Consider the following 17641-nt stretch of genomic DNA (forward strand, 5'->3'; position numbering starts at 1 on the left):
TTCTTACATTGTGAATTCAAACGATTGGGCTGTTGAAGTTGGGACATACAGTATGATGAAGCTACAGTGTATGCGAACCTAAGTCATTCTTGCAGAAGAAGCACAAAAGATATTATAAAAGACACAATAGACCTTTCGCTGAGCTTCTTACTGATGCTGCAATTGTCTCCAGTATGCAGGTTTCACAGTAATAAAGAGGGCAGACTTTACCACAAGAAATGAAACAATGAATGTCCTTGATTCCAGACCGAGAGAAAAAAAAAAGAGCTGTTTTTATTTGTTGCCAGCAGCCATGATTTAAAATGACATCTGTTGCCAGGAAAATGGTTTCACCTGAGAATATCAAGCAAATGAGGTCCGAGAATCTCTGAGTCATTTCAAAACAAGAATATGCTCTTGATAACGCCATACAAGGTCAGTTTATATTAGGGAGGGCTTATGGATATATTAGGTGAGTAACGGGGGAGTAGGTGCAGCTTATTGTGCAACCATGTGGTCTCAGATTAATGAGAAAGAGAACATTTTCAGTTGGAAAAATTCATACGGATGCCACAAAGGTTAGGAGAACATAAGCATAACAGAGTCGACAGAATGATTTTCCAACTTGGGAAATGTGACCATCAGAGGAATGCATGAATTTCCTGACCTGTTCTCTCCTCTGCTTTCTAAAATAATACAATCTGTGCACATTTCCTAACAAAAATACTGTGAGTGCAACACACTTAGTAAACTTGGTAAACAGTGGGGCTTAGGATGCAATTTACTTTCATCTACATCCAAATAATGCATGAACTCTGAGAATGGTGACATTTACATTTTTCAGAGCTTTTCTTTGACCACAACAAGATAATCTCATCATCATCATCATCATCATCATCGTTTATTTGTATAGCACTTTAAAAAACACACCAGGCAGACCAAAGTGCTGAACAACACAAATCAAAACAACTAGCAACATTAAAAATACAATACAATTAATAAGAAAGGTGTCAGTTTCCCACAGAGTTAAAAGCCAGGGAATAAAAATAGGTTTTCAATCTGGACTTAAAGACCTGCACTGATAACGCTTGTCTAATATGAAGGGGAAGGTTATTCCAAAGCATGGGAGCTGCAATAGAGAACGCTCGGTCTCCTCTGAGTTTCAGCCGCGACTTAGCTCAGCTGAACGGAGCGAAGAGTAGGAACATGTGGCTTCAGCAAATCAGATAAGTAGACAGGAGCCAGGCCATTTAAAGGTTTGAAAAACAATAAAAGGACTTTAAAACAAATCCTAAATTCAATGGGAAGCCAATGTAAAGAAGCCAGAACTGGAGTGATGTGATCGAATTTCCTACTACCGGTGGGCAGTAAGCAACTGCCCACTCTAAAAAGTAGCAACTGCCCACCGGTAATCTGGGTAATCTGGGTAATCTGGTGGGCAGTAAGCAACTGGAGGCTTCCCACCCAGTCACAGTGGGAAAATTGTCAGCTACTGGTAGTTTCCAGTGGCTTTTGTTTGGATGTGCAAGACAGATACTGTTGATCTTTGCTCTAGAACCCCCCCGCCCCAAAAAAAATCACTTACCCCCAAAAAGTCCTGAGGAGTATTTGAGCTGGGATGGATGTGAGGTCTCTTGCATTATCCCCCCAGTGATTGCTACTTTTTAGAGTTTGGTTGCCTCAGCAGTGCTGTTTTCTGCTACATTCATGAAAAGTTGTATACAAGTTTATGAACTTGGATCTTTTCAGTTCCAAGGTTGTGAAGACAAAGTTGTTAGTTGGTGATGCAAATGGTGATGCATTATGCATATTCTTATACAGATGACTGGATCTCTCTTGCAACAGTGCACCTTGGAAGATGTAGTTAGCGCCTGGCTTGAAGTTATTATTCTCACAGGATTGTGTGCTCAACCGGGTAATTTTTTCTCATCATTTGAACTGCTGATTTAACCAGTTTTTGTGCCCCCTCTAGCAGAAGGGCTCCTAGCCTCGTAAGCCAATTAACATTATCAACTGAGAAAATTACTGGTTGCAAGTATGAATTTTATGAACTGCACATCTTCTCTTATATTAATAAGTGAAAACATTTTCAGCAGAAGGAAATCACACTGCTGTTACTGCATCAGTGGGCACTAATAATATTATCTTTTTTGATCATAAATCTTGTCAAATTGTTACTGTAGTCCAATTCAAATTATATAGACAAGCTGTGATTATTGCAAAACTGTTAATGTACTGGTTGTACTCTTAAATTTCAACACAGTGAGTCACAAATTGATTTATTTTTTTATTTATTCATTACGTGGACACATTTATTGCACAAAAATGGATGAAGTAAGCGGTTACACTCTTGCAAAGCTTGTGAGAAACCCTAAATAGAAAGCATAAGAAAAACTATTTGCGTCATCCCTGTGATTATGACTATGTGAGATATACTGCCTGCAGCGAGCCAGTCAGTTTAAATTTTTATTCCTCTTCCTCCTCTTAAGCTTTGAATGATGAAATGACGTCACTGAAATTCAGCTTGGTGCATTCATGTGCCATGGAAGAAACTCGTGCTTCATATGACCTCCTTATTGAGAGTAGCTGGTATGTGCGAGTAAAAACGAACATGCACAAGAGTAAAAATAGAAATTCTGCTGCAGATTTATTTCATCTAAAAGGTTCATTGTATGTTATTCTTTCATTCTTCAAACACTGCTGAGTGTCACTCCTACACCTTTTGAGAAGGTGGTCCTTAGATTTTCTGGAAACCGACTTCATTTCAAGTGTGTCATGCTTAGTTGTTTGTGATCTTTGGGGCTAAACAGGAGGTCTCATGGTGAGACTTGACATTTGCGTGGAGACCAGATGGTGGGCCAGGTTTTGATCTTTGCAAAAACATGCAATAGCGTGCAAGCTGAGGAAGAGGAGGAGCACATGCTCATATGCCATCTTCCCCATTTAACTTATGAAAAGCTTAATTTGCAGAATTTTATCACTGATTATTGAGAAAACCTCAGTAAATACACAAACTAATGTGAAAGTATTACTGTGTAAGATTTTTTCCAGGTCAGTCAGGATGCCTGGAGCCAAGGCACGAATAAAAATGGCACAGGCTTCAGTAACTCAATAGTCCATTGTGTATTTGTCATTGTATGAAGAAAAATGGTGCATTGTACCTGAATAATCTGGCACGAATATGCATGTGCATGCTTTTAGCTTAGGTCAGGGTAAAACATGCGGCCATCTTTTTGAGCTTTATGTAAATGGATGTAGGCATTTAGGATAATGGAACATCATCCTTTATTAAGACTTATAACATGAAATATTTAAAATAAAAAGTGTTGTTAGCGGAATGATGATTAGAATATAGTGAATACTTCATAGACATGACCTAATTGTGAAAACTTAAGTCACTCAGCAGCAAATAATGGTATCATTAAAATTGTAGACACATCTCAGTAGATGTAAATGACAAAACAAATGTGTCATAACCATGAAATACAGGAACGTGCACCTATACTTGTCAAAATTAAGCTCCACTGAGCATAAACAGTCTTACCTGCTACCTGTTTCATTTCTCATAGTGGAAAAACAACACCCAAAGCATGCTGTCATCTCTCTGTGAGAACGGCCACCCATCACTGCTTCATTAGGTGTCAAAGGCCAACCTACCCCTTTTTCTGGCTATTTGACAATATGACAGCATTCTGAATTGCCTGTGCTACCTGCTTTATCTCAAACACTGACACCCTTAGGAAGGAGGGGAAAATAGAAAATGTATCTCTGAGATTTGAGGCCGTTTGGCTACTTTCTTAATTTCTAAAAACAGATTTGGGACCATAATGTTTTCCTGCTGGGTCTTTTTAGAATTTATGCCACCTCTTTTGATGATGTTTTAATGGGAAATGAGGCACTGTGTACTCTTTGGTCGATTGCTGATTGATAGGTGTTTAATTCATTCCAATTACTGGGTCTAAGTGGGTGTAATTGAGTCCATATAATTGGCTTGAACCTGCACTGCATAACATAGTTAATTGCTTTTGTCTCAGTCTTCATGATACGTGAGGTCATCTTGAATAGGTTTGCATCTCAGACAACTTGATGTGTGATTTTTAATTTCCTCAAAGTAGGTTTAAATTGAAATCGCTGCTGTTAGTTCCCTACATCTTGATTTTTGTTTTTATCATCTTAATATAATGGCCCATGGGCCAAATCAGGCCAAATACATATTTTAGTCCGCCCCACAGACAAACTCAATAAATCTTTGGCTTCAGAGAGCCACTGAACTAAAAAGGGACATACGGCTACACCACAATGTCTCAAAGTGATGCAACTGGAAAGGGAAATTTCATTTTGTGTGCAGCCAGTTTCAGGTCAGGAGGCTGTGCTGTACATTATGGGTAAATTATATGATTAAAGATCTTTTACTTTTCTTTTCACCAGCAAGGACCACGACCCCGAATACAAATGATAAACGCTTATCGATAAGGAAGATGATAGATGAATGAAAAGCAGTGAGCTGGGCCAGAGGCTGTGGTTTAGGCGAGGCATCACTGAAAAACTGGGGAGAGGAAAAACTGGGTGTATGGGACAAGTAGTAAAATATTAAACTGTCTCTTCAGCTGCTGAGTTGTCATACAGTTGTCATGGATGCCTGTGAAACAGACTTTCCAAGACTTTTAGATATATGTGCATTTTTAAAAGACATTTAAAAAAGTGCAGTCATGAGAATCAGCCTGTGCCTTCTGCAGCCCACTAAAATAAAAGACTTTTATGACTTTTTAAGACCCATCTTAGGTGGGTGCAGCTGCGTTGCTATGCACTTTCTAATTTTCCATTTCCATTTTACTTTTTACATTTTTAAGTGGTTTTCCAATTGTGTGCCTCGAGGCAACTCCAGGGATTTAGCATCAACCAAACAACAGCCAAAAGGTTAAACTTTGGCGGGTGGTAAATAGGGATCACTTTGTGGAGAAAGAAAACAAGAGAACAAACAGACAAACTAAATGGGAAGGTAAGTTGTTGTTAATCATGAGTGCATCAATCTTGTTTTTGCCAAATTTAAAGCCTAATTAGATTGTATTTCTACTTTATGCTTTGGATTCAGATTAGTTTCAGTGAAGCCTGGGAAGTTTTAAAAAGCTTTTGACACACGGTCGTGTATACACGTCTCAATAAATAATGAATCAAAGCCTCAAAGGCTGCTTAGGAGATCAAAGCCATTTCTTCCATATTTTTATTTTATTTTTGTTATATTTTAAGAACGAAAAATCGTAAACAGTATTATTTTATTTCCGTTGACTATAATGGACACCTACTTTTAGCGTAGTTAATTATAGTAACCGTATTTTGCTGTTGGCTTGCTGTACGTGAGCACGTTTCGTTTTGTCCGACAGCACGTGAATGCAGCGCTGCTCCCATCCTACGTGAATGCAGCATAAACTGTTGAGGTGATCCATGGCAACAGAGGAGCAGCAGCCAGCCGAGCCTGTCCTACACGCTCACACACACTTACCCCCAGTCTCTACTCACTTCTTCCTCAGTGTAGCCGGAATGCACCGAGGAGGAATCACTGTTAACGGCTGCCGCTGACAAATTTCTGTATCAAGGTGACCGACCGGGAGCCAGCCCGCCAACCAGCTCCCTGGAAACGGGTGCACATCAGCGCCAGGTGACAGCAGACTGGACCCGCTGAAAACGGACGCATTCCGGACGAGATGGTAGTAGCTCATGTTTCCGGACCTTAAAATTACTCATTTCACCCCTCTGGTGTACTATTACCCCGACCCAAGCAAAAATGAAACCAATTCTTAACAGTCTGTGGGCTCAAAAGGCTTCATATTTCTGATTTATTTTTCTCGGCAAAAACATAAATCCTCCACAGTCCCAGTCCTCTCCACCGCTCATTAGCACCGTCCAGTTTATTATTATTATTACTGCCCATATCTTTCTCGAGCATCTGAGGCATCATCGTGAAGATGGCGACTGGGTCGGGTTGGCAGCAGCGCTACTGCCCTGCCGGTCAGGGGAAATTTAGCACATCCTCGGCATCCAGCATGTCCTTTCAGTCCGGCATCGCCATGGAATATACCCAAGACCTACACCTGAAGATGAGCAAGAAGATAGCACAGCTAACAAAGGTAAGGAGCATTTTTTTAGGAGGCCTCCTCTGCACTCTCTCTTCAACCCTTGGGTAAGACCCTGTACCTGCTGTTCTGGTGTGAGAACTGGGCACCAAACTCCATTGGAAATTTGCCCGTTTAGCAATTAAACTTGTGTCGGTTTACATGTCTAACGAGCACAACAAGACTGATATTTTTTAGTGGATTTTCAGGGTGTTCTTGTACTTTCGGGGTCCATTTAAGGCGACATTTATTAGCCTGATAAAAAATGATTCACTCCTAAAGTAGGGTATGCTCACTACAGCTGTAATTCGCTTTGGTTAAAAGGAAGTTAAAGTTGGATTTAAGTTAAATGCATGCTGCTGGTGTTTGAATTGTGAAGCAGCAGTTCTGAATGCCTCATGGCATACTGAAATCTAAAAGCATACAAACGCCCTGAAAGTTTGATATTTTATTTTAGTGAGTTTGGCGTGATTTCTTACCTGGGAGGTACGAGCTGCCTGAAGATCTGCTTGGATGCTGCATCTTAAGCGAGCAGCGGGTCATTGGCCACAATATCAGCCATCTCATTCATTAATCATCTTTAGCAGCACAGACTCTTCTGGCATTTAGTTTTACCTCTCATGCATAAGTGTTGTATGCAGTTAAACTAGACCCTTCCTGAAAACTTTGATCCCTTATAATATCAAGCATTATGCAATTATGCAAATTATATTTTGGAGATCATTCACAGTATATATGGTTGCTCTAGACCAGCAGACTTGAATAATATTCCTCTACACCACCCGCATCTATGGTCTTTCAAGGGCATTTTAAATGATTTTCACCTCAAAGCAGGATCAGTTCTTTTATGTCACTTGCCAAACTTTGGTGCCTCCAAAACATTGGCTCCATGTCAGTACATGTTTCTGGCTCCAGGGTGTCATTATCATCGAGCTGGGGGGTCCACCAGGCACTTATACATGTTTCCAGGTGGCTTCTGAAGGGTTTGACGCCTGGAGTTGGTGATATATACTCTGAGGATTTGCCTCTGACTTCTAAGTATAAGATTTGTGCTCTCTTTGTGCTGAGAGAGTGGATGCTTAAAAAAAACAAACAATTCAGCAGCCTTGGGCTAGGTGTGTGCCAAGCCTTAGTGCAGAGTGGACTCTTTAAAGTCACAATGAAATAGAAAAAGGTCTTTTCGACCGTGGTAGCTAATTCACCATTGTAATATGCAGTGTAGCTTTTAATAATAATTTAAAGGAAATTGCACATGTAATATTTTTGTATGTTTTGCATAAAAAAAATTTAACTTGTGTTTATTTGCCACAGTTTTGTTCAAATATTATGTAGTGTTAAAGGTACAGGGATTTTTCTTCATGGGAACTTTTGGTATTTTATATGAAGATCCAACAGACCCCCTGTCAAAAAACAGTTATGTTAATTTTGATTTCATTTATTTAAGTTTAAAAGACATTTTTGTGTATGGCTACTGTAATGCCAAAAGGGAATGTTATATCAACAATACCTTTTTCTTTTCTTTTTTTTTACTATTATTTTAATATGGAGGCAAAGTATATGATAGTGGAGCTTATTGTGAAGCAAAAAACCTTGCTTGTCTCAGCCTAGCTACCTGGGTATGGTCCTGTTTTGAATTTAATGTCCTAATTTAACATTGTCTCTTGTGTCTAACTTTGAATTTTACTTCCTCTGCTGTGATTTTTTTTGGTCTTCACCTGTATCTTGTTCCTTCCAGATCTCTCCACTTTCCTGATTCCCCTATGTGTATAAATAGTCCTGTCCTTTTCCCTTAGTCTTTGTTGTGGTGTCTATATCTGTTCCTGTGCGTGCCTCATGAAAGGTTTGCTTTTAAATATTTAGTCTGCCTGGAGTCCTGCATTTAGGTCCTTAATTCTGACACCTAGGTGCAGGTGCTGAGTCGCATCATCTGACAGCCCAGTCAAAAGAAGAACTGATTACAGACGTTAGTCCTAATCTTTCAGCTCACGCTTTGGTGTGCCTTGGACAGAGAATATTGGAAAAGCACAAATATATTCTTTTCAGTGAAAAGCTGATGTGTAGACTATAACATTAATTTCTATAATATTATGTAGTAATGCTGTCTTTTTGCATAATTCTGGACAACACGGGTCAGCAAAGCAGACAAATTTGGGTGCAACAAAATTATTATTAGGATGGTTTACAAGGAGCTAAACATAACCCCTTAACATTATGTTGTCAGACTATATTTTGCTTATGAAAAATGTTCTCTTAACATAGTGTTAGAATTGCTAGGACTCATTGGATTCAAAGGAGACATAAAAATGGATTAAATAAAAACTACAAGACCCCCCCAAAAATATTATTTCTATGCTTACTAAAAAAAAGTAACCTACACTAACCTACACTAAAAAAAATAACATTGGTCTTTTCATCACCTTTCAAAATCTGGGCCCTGTTTCAGAAAGCCGGTTTAGTGCAAACTCTGAGTAAGTATACCCTGAGTTAACGAAAACTCTGGGTTTTCGGTTTCACAAAGCAAGTTTAGATTAATTCTGAGTGAGTTACTATGACGACACACTCCGTGAAGCTAACCTGCCCCCTAGCAGGTTTACTTCAACTAACCCTGACTTTCTCCGCCTCTTTGTCGGAAACCTGACTGTAGGAAGTGTCAGACATGGCGTGCCCCTTCCTTGAAGAGCCAGTAGATGTTGAAGCCCAAATTCTCCGCAGAGCTCTCTGCCGGGAGAGAGTGATTAGAGCGCGTTTGGACATTTTATCATTTCCTGATGATTTTCTGTGTGAACGTTACCGTTTTTCAGCACAATCCATAATTTATTTGAATAACATCCTCAGGCCTTATATTGCTCATGTGACACATCGCGGACATTCTCTCAGTTCTGTACATATTATTTGTATTGCACTTCGTTTTTTTGCAAACGGGAGCTTTCTGTATAATATTGGTGACGCTGAGCACGTTTCCAAGGCTACCGTCTGTCGGGCAGTCAGGAATGTTACAGTTGCACTGAAACGTCTCCTGTACTTGTTTGTGGTGTTCCCCGGTCATAGACCCACAAGATTTATCAAAGAGGGATTCCACAAAATTGCAGGTATCAGGATGAACAAAACTTAATTCATGATGTGGTGATACTTGAACTACTACTTAGATTTTACATTTATTTTCAGGGTTCCCAGGCGTGATTGGCTGTATAGATGGCACTCACATTCCATTCTGCTGCTTGAAGTGTTCCATTTCCAAAAAGCATTTTTTTATTTTCTTGATCAAACAGGTCTTGTACAGCTGCTTTACAGGGAGCTATTGAAACACAGAAAATAGCATTGACATTCATAGTACATGCCTACTTAGGTTGGTTGTAAATCAGTGCTGAACATCTTACTGAGGAAAGGTTTGTTGGAGAAGTGGCTGGACCCTCTTCCTCTACATTTTTTATATTTCATTTTTACTTGCTGCCAGGAACGTTTGGGGCCTGTTGGGTTGCACCTGCGCTCACATCACATCACAAAATAAAATGTATAAAATAAAAAATAAAATGAAATATAATAAAATAACGTGTTAAATGGGTGGAAATCCCTAGATCAATGTTTAAATTAACACTCACGCATTGACTCTGTCGGCTATGTATTGCCATGCATGCTCCCTTTCTTTTGCAGCTGAGGCTGTGTTACTTTTTTTCCGCAAAATTTGCATGTTATCGGCATATGCTGCCATCAGAATTTCGGCCTCAAGCGCTGTAAAATACATTGGCCGCGCCTTCTTTCCCTCCGTCTCCATGGTGACTCGCTTAATCTGTGCTCCACTAATCAGGGCTTTATGCGTGCGCTTAACTTGGGGTTAAAGCAACTCCGCGTTGATTGAACTAATTGTTATCAGCCTTTCTGAAACCGAATATTCCGAGTTGGACAGTTCGGGGTTACTCAACCCTGAGTATCATTTTTAACTCTGAGTTTTCTAAACCCGCTTTCTGAAACAGGGCCCTGGACTCTAATGCCGTATATAAACTGCACCAGAGTTTATACTCTGGAGTGTTTATAATTTACAGTTTTTGTGTCATAGTGTTGATAAACCTAACCTCACAGTGGACAGGACTCATGAAAATGATTTTTTTCATTGTCTGTCCAGGTAATTCCTCACTTCCAGTTCCAGTTTTTTTCCCAGTTCTGCACCTGTACACTTACCACGGATCATCGGTCAGCAACAGGGTAGAAAACTTTTAAATCCGGCACTTCTATGAAAGCCTGCATGATGCTGCAGAGTAGTTTAATCTACGTTTTCTCAATGAGAGTCAGCTTTTAATCTATTTAATAAAGAATTCCAATGAAGGTGCTAAACTGTTAAAAAATAAGATCAATCATAGTTTAACTAAATATTTTTATTGCAGTCTGTGGTGAGAATAAGGCACGGCGGGACCACGGAGTATCATTTAGAGACATCTTTATTCACATCTCACCACAACACACCACACACACCTGAGTCTCCGTGTTTTAACCCGGCGGGCGTGATTACGGATGCCGTGCAGGTGCGTCCGCCCTCCCTGCACGGCACCGCAGACCACGCCCCACCACACAGTCTATCAAAAAAATGGCTGATATTTTGATGTGTTTATCAACAAGATTTCTTTTTTCTCTTCATCAACACTTCCTTCTTGATATATTGTCTTTAATGCCACTGTTGGCTCTTGTATAGGAAGTATAACAACAAAACATGAATTTAAGACAGTGATGGGAAGCACAAAATAGCAATTTACACAATTTTTACTGCACCTGTATCCCAAGAATTCATTTACATTAAACAATTTTCAAGATTGCCATCAAATATTTATTTATGTATTTGTTATGTTAATAAGAAAAATAACTAATGAAACAATACCATGGAATTTAAAAATGACATATATTTCATTTTTATTCAGCCATTTTTGATCCTGAGTTCAGCCTATATATTGAAGTACAAGAAATAATGTCTTCATAGAAAAAGTGGAGAAGCATTAATTTCATAGTGAAACAGAGGCTGAGATAAAACCATATTTCCAGTGAGTGTGCACCAACTGACACAATAGTAGATGTTGTTTTCATACGCCAAGTCACATGATCACCACACGTTCCCACAGGCGACACATCTGAGCCTCGTGTCTCTAGTGCCTTGTTGTGTTGGGCCACGACAAAGCAGGGGAGGGGAACAGGCTGATAGCATTCGGCCCATCTGCTGACCGCTGATCTCTACAGAGTGAGAGATGCATTCAGGAATAAATAGCAACCTTGGAACCTCTCTGAGCCACTCTCATGACACATCTCTGCCTGGATGATTTCCAGCTCGCTGTCACAGGATGATTCGGGAGCGACTGACGCATCTCTTTAGTCCCGTATTTTAACTGAATTATTTGAATCTATAGTTTCTGCTTTATATGTTATGATTTTTCAAAATCTTTTACCTTTTTTCCCTTATTTAGTTTTTATAATCTGGACATGATTTTTAATCCTGATAACATCAGCCAGCTTTTTTCAGTGCTACTATAATTCTGTTTTTTGTTATCCTAATTATTTTATAGTTACTGAAATTTTGCAATACTTTATATAGTTTACATTACTATTGCATAATACAATAAATTATTTTGTTACGTACAAAGACAAAATAATTGCTTGAGAGACAAAGTGGGCAAATCTCAACTTCAGCCAGAGAGCAAAGCATGCCATCGATTGACATATTACAGGGTGGTGAATAAATTACAGGTTTACGTTGGCAGGTGAAGCCTTGAGTAAACTAGAGACAAACCATCAGCGACAAAGTAATGCATGATGAGCGAATTGCTTCCTGCATGGAAGCAGTCTTAAATGCGTGAATGAGGATTTGGAAAGTAAAAATCTCAGCAAGGGATGGAGAATTAGCTATGCTGGTGTGCATGCTCTCCGCATAATAACACACTATAACTGCTTAATGTGAACATATGTAACTCCCGCCAGGTTAAATCGTCATAATAAAAATACAGGAAACACATGTAATAAATGCAGCATCTTTTAAAGCTTGTATTTTTGGTTTCCGTGATGGAGTGTTTCCCACTTAGGAGTCTGGATAACCTGTGCATCGCAGACTCAAAATACATTTCAGTCTCAAAGTCGTGCTGACTGACATGAAAACATGTGAGAATTTGTGTCCGTGAACATGAACAAAGAGAGTGCTTGTACGTGACCACTTCAACTTTTGCTATGAGAGCAGGCTGACAGTTGTAGTGTGCGTCAGTGAAGCAGTGTTCATACGTTTTTGCTGGGATTTCATGCAAAGTCAGTAAGTCAGTTATTGATTGCAATTCTCGTGGGATGCTGAATTTCATGATTTGCGATGCAAGACTTGTTGGCACTGTTCTTTAAGACTTCATGCAGTAATTTTTAATCCCACAAAGCTGCTTGCCTTTGTGTACTTCAGGCTCTGCTGGGATTTCACTGTCATGATTTTTCTTTTTTTTCATAAGTTACACTCTCTGATGGCTTTCCTTTTACTGTAGTGTTTCTGTCAAAAAGAAGGCAGTGTAGGGGCTTTGCTGCTATGGCAACAAGTTTTAAATTATAATTCAGGGCAACGTACTGTAAGATGTGGGCTGATTTTCATAACAAAAAAAAAAAATACGCTTGATCTTGTAGGCCGTCCACAATGAGTCAGGAGTGAGGTTTCTGGTTGTTGTCAGAGCTCTGGGAAACAGAGAGGGCAGCATGTCATTTTGCATCGTCAGGAGAAGGCTTTATAACAAATGTATTACCTAGCCTAGGGTTTGTGTGTGTGTATTTCATCAGCAATGCCTGACTGACTTTAGTGTTGAAGTGAGTCAGAAATAGACCTCTGAGCTCTCTGTGCATTTCTGGACGAAGGGATCGAAAGAGACAGAGATACTGAAATACCATGGAGTCTGTGTGTTTGTGTGTGTGTGTGATGTTTGTAATTCATATTATGTAGTGCTGCAGCACCAAATCAGCGTATAAACATTTCAGCAAAGATATTTTCAAATATAGTTTGAGGAAAAAAAAAAGTCAACATCAAACCATCTCTGCTGAGTCCTTATCTCATTTTTCTAAAGCTTTGCTAAATCCATCCATATAAATAGATGTAACCACCATGATGTCACTGATTACTTTTGCATTTTGCCCATCACCATCTTGTTTTTTTTTAATAGCCAGAAGTGAGCATATTTGGACAAGAGTGTTTAGTACTATGTCACCAGCTACAACTAGCTAGCTTAAATAACACATGTCCTCCATAAATGATATGGATGCATCGCAGGAACACAGGTTCCTCCTAATTAGTGCTAAGTAGCATATAAATGAAGTGCAAGAATTTCAAACAGGGCTGCTATTAAGTGCAAACTAAATGAAGAGCATTATCCATCCTTCTTTTCCAAGAACCACTATCATTGATGGCAAGTGACCTAATTCAAAGTATGACTCTAGTGCCACAAGGTACAGTGCAATGGTAGTGAGACACCAATATATACAGAAGTCAAATGTAACTTCAAAAGTAGTGTTAGTAGTGTTTTACCTGACGTTTTTAAGTAAAAGTATAACAGAACTGCTTAAAACTTTAGTTAAAGTTAGCCTTGTTACTCTTCAACAGTCTGAACAATACAGACATACTAAAAAGCTTGAAATGGAAAAATATTTTCTCCTTTGGTTGTTGTATCTTGGGTCGAGATTTTTAACCAGCTACTAAAAGAATTCCCATCATGTAACAGCAACAGTAATTTCCATCCACTGTTTGCTCTTCCTGTCACATGGATGCAACTACAGAGAGCTCCAGACATGCTCATTCAAGTCATTTGCTTACTTGTAGGTTGCACATCACCAATTGTTGTGTGTGTTTTTAGTCTCAAGTGGTAAAACAAGTTTGTTGTTTCCAGCTTTAGCGGGAAACATTTTCTAGTGTATTTTGCAAAGTACAGTGTTGTAAGTAGCTAATTTTTTAGGTACTAAATCGTCATTGGAGGTTGACGTGTGCCGACATGCATTTCATGAGAAATGCATGTCGGCACTATCTCATTGAGATGACACTTTTTTATCTGGTAAAAATGTATAGTGGTGTTATCATGGACAGTTTGATATGGCACAGCCCTATCTTAAAGGTATTGCTGAGCTGAAAAAAAGCAGTATTTTCACTTTAAAACAAACCAGAAAAAATTAAAAGAAAAACATGATTTAAAAATGACACATATTCTTCATTTTCTGACCAACTGATTGTCTTTAGTCCTAAGCTCGTCTTGTTTCCTGTCAGAGGCATGAAATAACTTAGAGTGGTAGCTATCAAGTGCAAGAAATACATGCTTTTATGGAGAATCAGCTTTAAAAAGACAGATCACCAACAGATGCCCAAATAAATCAATGAAAAACCCCCAAAGAGAAATGCTTTATCTTTAGTTTGGATGGACTATAGTTTAGATGGCAGTCTAAAGTTTGTGGATGGCTGCTTTAAAAGTAACAGTTTGAATGGAGAAAAGGTTTTGCTTTTTCTATACTTACGTTTCTTTCTTCTATATGGATCTCTATGGCGTTGGAATAGGAACTGTAATCATAATTCACGATGACTCCACTAAAGTGTGCAACATGTACACTGCTCTATATTGTCTGTATCACATATAGACACTAAGCAAGGTCCAACATAAGATGATAAGAGGATTTGGTTTTATGCTCTGATTAAATGATATTCTGACTCAGACATATCCATAGAGAAATTTGTTAATTACATTTTTTCCTCCCTAGTGGGGCTTCTTTACAAGCAACTCAGAAAAGATGAGAAGATCCACACAAGCTGCTCTACAATCCGAGGCTTAGTAGTTTTCTAATTTTATATTCCCAACTATTCCCTTATTTCACATTGTGGCCGAACGTCTGTTCAGTACTACAGGAAGAAGTACTCATGGTAGATAAAAGATGGAATATTTTTTTCTTTTGTAGAAATATAAGGTTAATGTTCCTTGTTATTGTATTTAGTGACTGCACTGAAGACAACGCAGGAAAACATAAATACACTATCATGGCACTAACTTGGCAGCAGCATGTGCGTGTGTTGATGCCATAATCCAGGGGTGGTAGTGCAGTGATCTGTGTAGCCGGGGCAGGGTTAGAGAGCAGATGGCCAGAGCAACATGAGTCCAGATCTGGGAATAGAGTACTGCTTGCTGATTGGGATTTTAAAGCCTGATACTGTGCACACAGATTTTTAAACAAATAAGAAGATTTGAAATTGAAATAAATTTGTAATGATTAACAAAGATCGAATACTTATCTGAGTTATACTCTTTAACGAGTTAAAGATGCACTTGATACTGCGGCTTCTCCTGTTAATGGTCATATTAGCTGTAGCAATTAGCATCCATTTGATACTGTTATTTCAGTATAGCTGCTCTAACAAAGACAACAAAGCAGAGGCTGCATGATTAAAACTTGGGTAACGTGCTTTTAAATAAACTGAATTCTACTCCCAACTTAGTGAAGTGACCTGGACGTATCTGTGTGGCAGTTGTAACAAGAGCTGGTTGAATTCTCTAAAAATGTAGGAAAGTTGTTTCAATTCTTCCTTTATTACCTCATTCAGCAGAGGATGCACTGGGCCATTCTTAATGAAAAGAAAGGAGATGATGCCATCCCACAAGTCGTAGCGACACCCTGCCTGATGGTTCAGCTCATGTAACATGAATATTACAGTGCTGTAATAAAATCTGTTTCTTGTTGAGCTGTTGCCTGGAGTGAAGAACACAGGTGTCTATAGAGTCTGTAAATCAAGATTGTCGGTTTTATTAACTGATCAACGTGCATTTAGCTGTAGTAGTTTACATAAGTACAGTTATGAGAAAAAGAAAAACTAAGAGCACCTCATCAGCTCATCTCAAACCTTGTAGAACCACCTTTAGCAGCAATAACTTGAAGTAATAATTTTCTCTGTGACTTTCAGTCTCTCACATCATCGTACATTGAGGTTCGTGAGCCTTCATTTATGCACAGCTGTATTAATGTTCTGACACAGCCTTTCAGGCATGTTGAGGTCTGGACTTTGACTAGCCCAGTGCAGCACCTTCACTCTTTTCTATTACAGTCATTGTGTTGTAGATTTGCTGCTGTGCTTGGATTATTGTCCTGTTGCATGACCCAGTTTTAGCCAGACATACAATAAGCTGTTAGACAGATGGACTAACACTGATTCAAGAATACATTGGTGTACAGAGGAGTTCATGGTCGATTCAATATCTGCAAGGTGCGTCGGTCATCACCCCTCCCCTCACAGTGGATGTGAGGTGTGTGTGCTGATATGCTGTATTTTGGTTTTCTCTAAATGTGGCCGTGCATTACGGCCAGTCATCTCCACTCTGATCTCATCAGTAGGTACGATTGGATTTTCTGAGCACTGTGCTTCCCTTTTCCCCCCACAAATCCTTATTAATTCTCCTTTACACTTTTCAATGCCCTCATTACTTTTCCATCGAGGTCAAGGAAATGTGATTAGGAGAAGAAGGTAGGAGGTAAGTCTTTGGACTCTGTCCTTGGATTCTTGAATGATGTGGCACCAGGGGTCTGTGGCAAATGAAAAAGTTCTTTTAATGATTTATGCCATCCAGTCTATTTGAAAATTGGTTCAGAATTCAGCAAATTCTGATGATTGTTTTTCTCCACCTTGAATATGCCACAGGAGACACGGTTGCCCTACAACAACATTGTAGCAGAGGATTCAACTGCAGAGTAAACAGGCAAAGAAAATGCAGTCAGTAATGCAGTTCACAAAGTCCGTTTAGAAAATTACTGATCAGTTTAACTCAGGGTTTTTCATTTGAAAAGAGTCTTAATCTATCCGGAATTTAAGTAATTACTGACTTGAATGGAGATGTCCCTCTGACAGTTCAGTTTGAACTGCCTAAGTTAAAGTCTATCTGTGTGTTATTCTGTTGAGTGCTACACCAAACCACAAGTCCTAGTTCAGATCTCGGAAGGGTGGGAGTGGGATTTGATTATAAGCTACTTTTTGTCTCAGAAAACATTCCAAGGAGCAGCCGCAGTATCCTTTCAGAGTACTTTCTTGAGGTGACAAACAAAGAAGATTGGCTCTTATAGGGTGCTAAAGATACTGGGCATGAATTTCAGCTTTGTGATTTCTAACTATAATTTTGGGAGAATGAAAACACAGGGATAATGGTGTGTGTGTGTGTGTGTGTGTGTGTGTGTGTGTGTGTGTGTGTGTGTGAGAGAGAGAGAGAGAGAAAAGCGGCCTGCTGCTGCTGCTGTGAGGAGTACAGCTTATTAACCTCTGCAGGATGCTCCTTCACTGATTGTCACAATTCTCTGTCAGATTTCATTAAGATACGCCCACACACTCACACACTCACACACTTACACTGAACCACAAACATACAGGGAGCTGAGCACAAAGATAGGGGGTGAGATGGGAACATATTGGCTTGAAGCACTATCCAGAACAAATAAAGCATTGCCGACATGCCTGTTGTCACACAGACGCACCCACACACACAGAAAACCGTGCACACACACACACAGACACGTGCTTGGATGCACACACATGTGGCTCATGG

At 39.3% G+C, this 17641-nt stretch overlaps 1 protein-coding gene across 3 annotated transcripts in view; it reads left to right on the plus strand.

The window, feature by feature from the left end:
• Nucleotides 1-5421: 5421 nt before the first annotated feature.
• fam184ab (family with sequence similarity 184 member Ab) overlaps nt 5422-17641 on the plus strand; it is a 212553-nt gene continuing 200333 nt past the window's right edge. For all 3 annotated transcript variants that reach the window (XM_031756301.2, XM_031756302.2, XM_039599176.1), the window contains exon 1: nt 5422-6104. In XM_031756301.2, coding sequence (XP_031612161.2) covers nt 5943-6104 — 162 coding nt within the window. In that variant the 5' untranslated portion in view covers nt 5422-5942. The remainder of the gene's footprint in view (nt 6105-17641) is intronic.

This window comes from Oreochromis aureus, linkage group 15 (assembly GCF_013358895.1).
Source record: "Oreochromis aureus strain Israel breed Guangdong linkage group 15, ZZ_aureus, whole genome shotgun sequence".
Classification (NCBI taxonomy): Eukaryota; Metazoa; Chordata; class Actinopteri; order Cichliformes; family Cichlidae; genus Oreochromis; species Oreochromis aureus.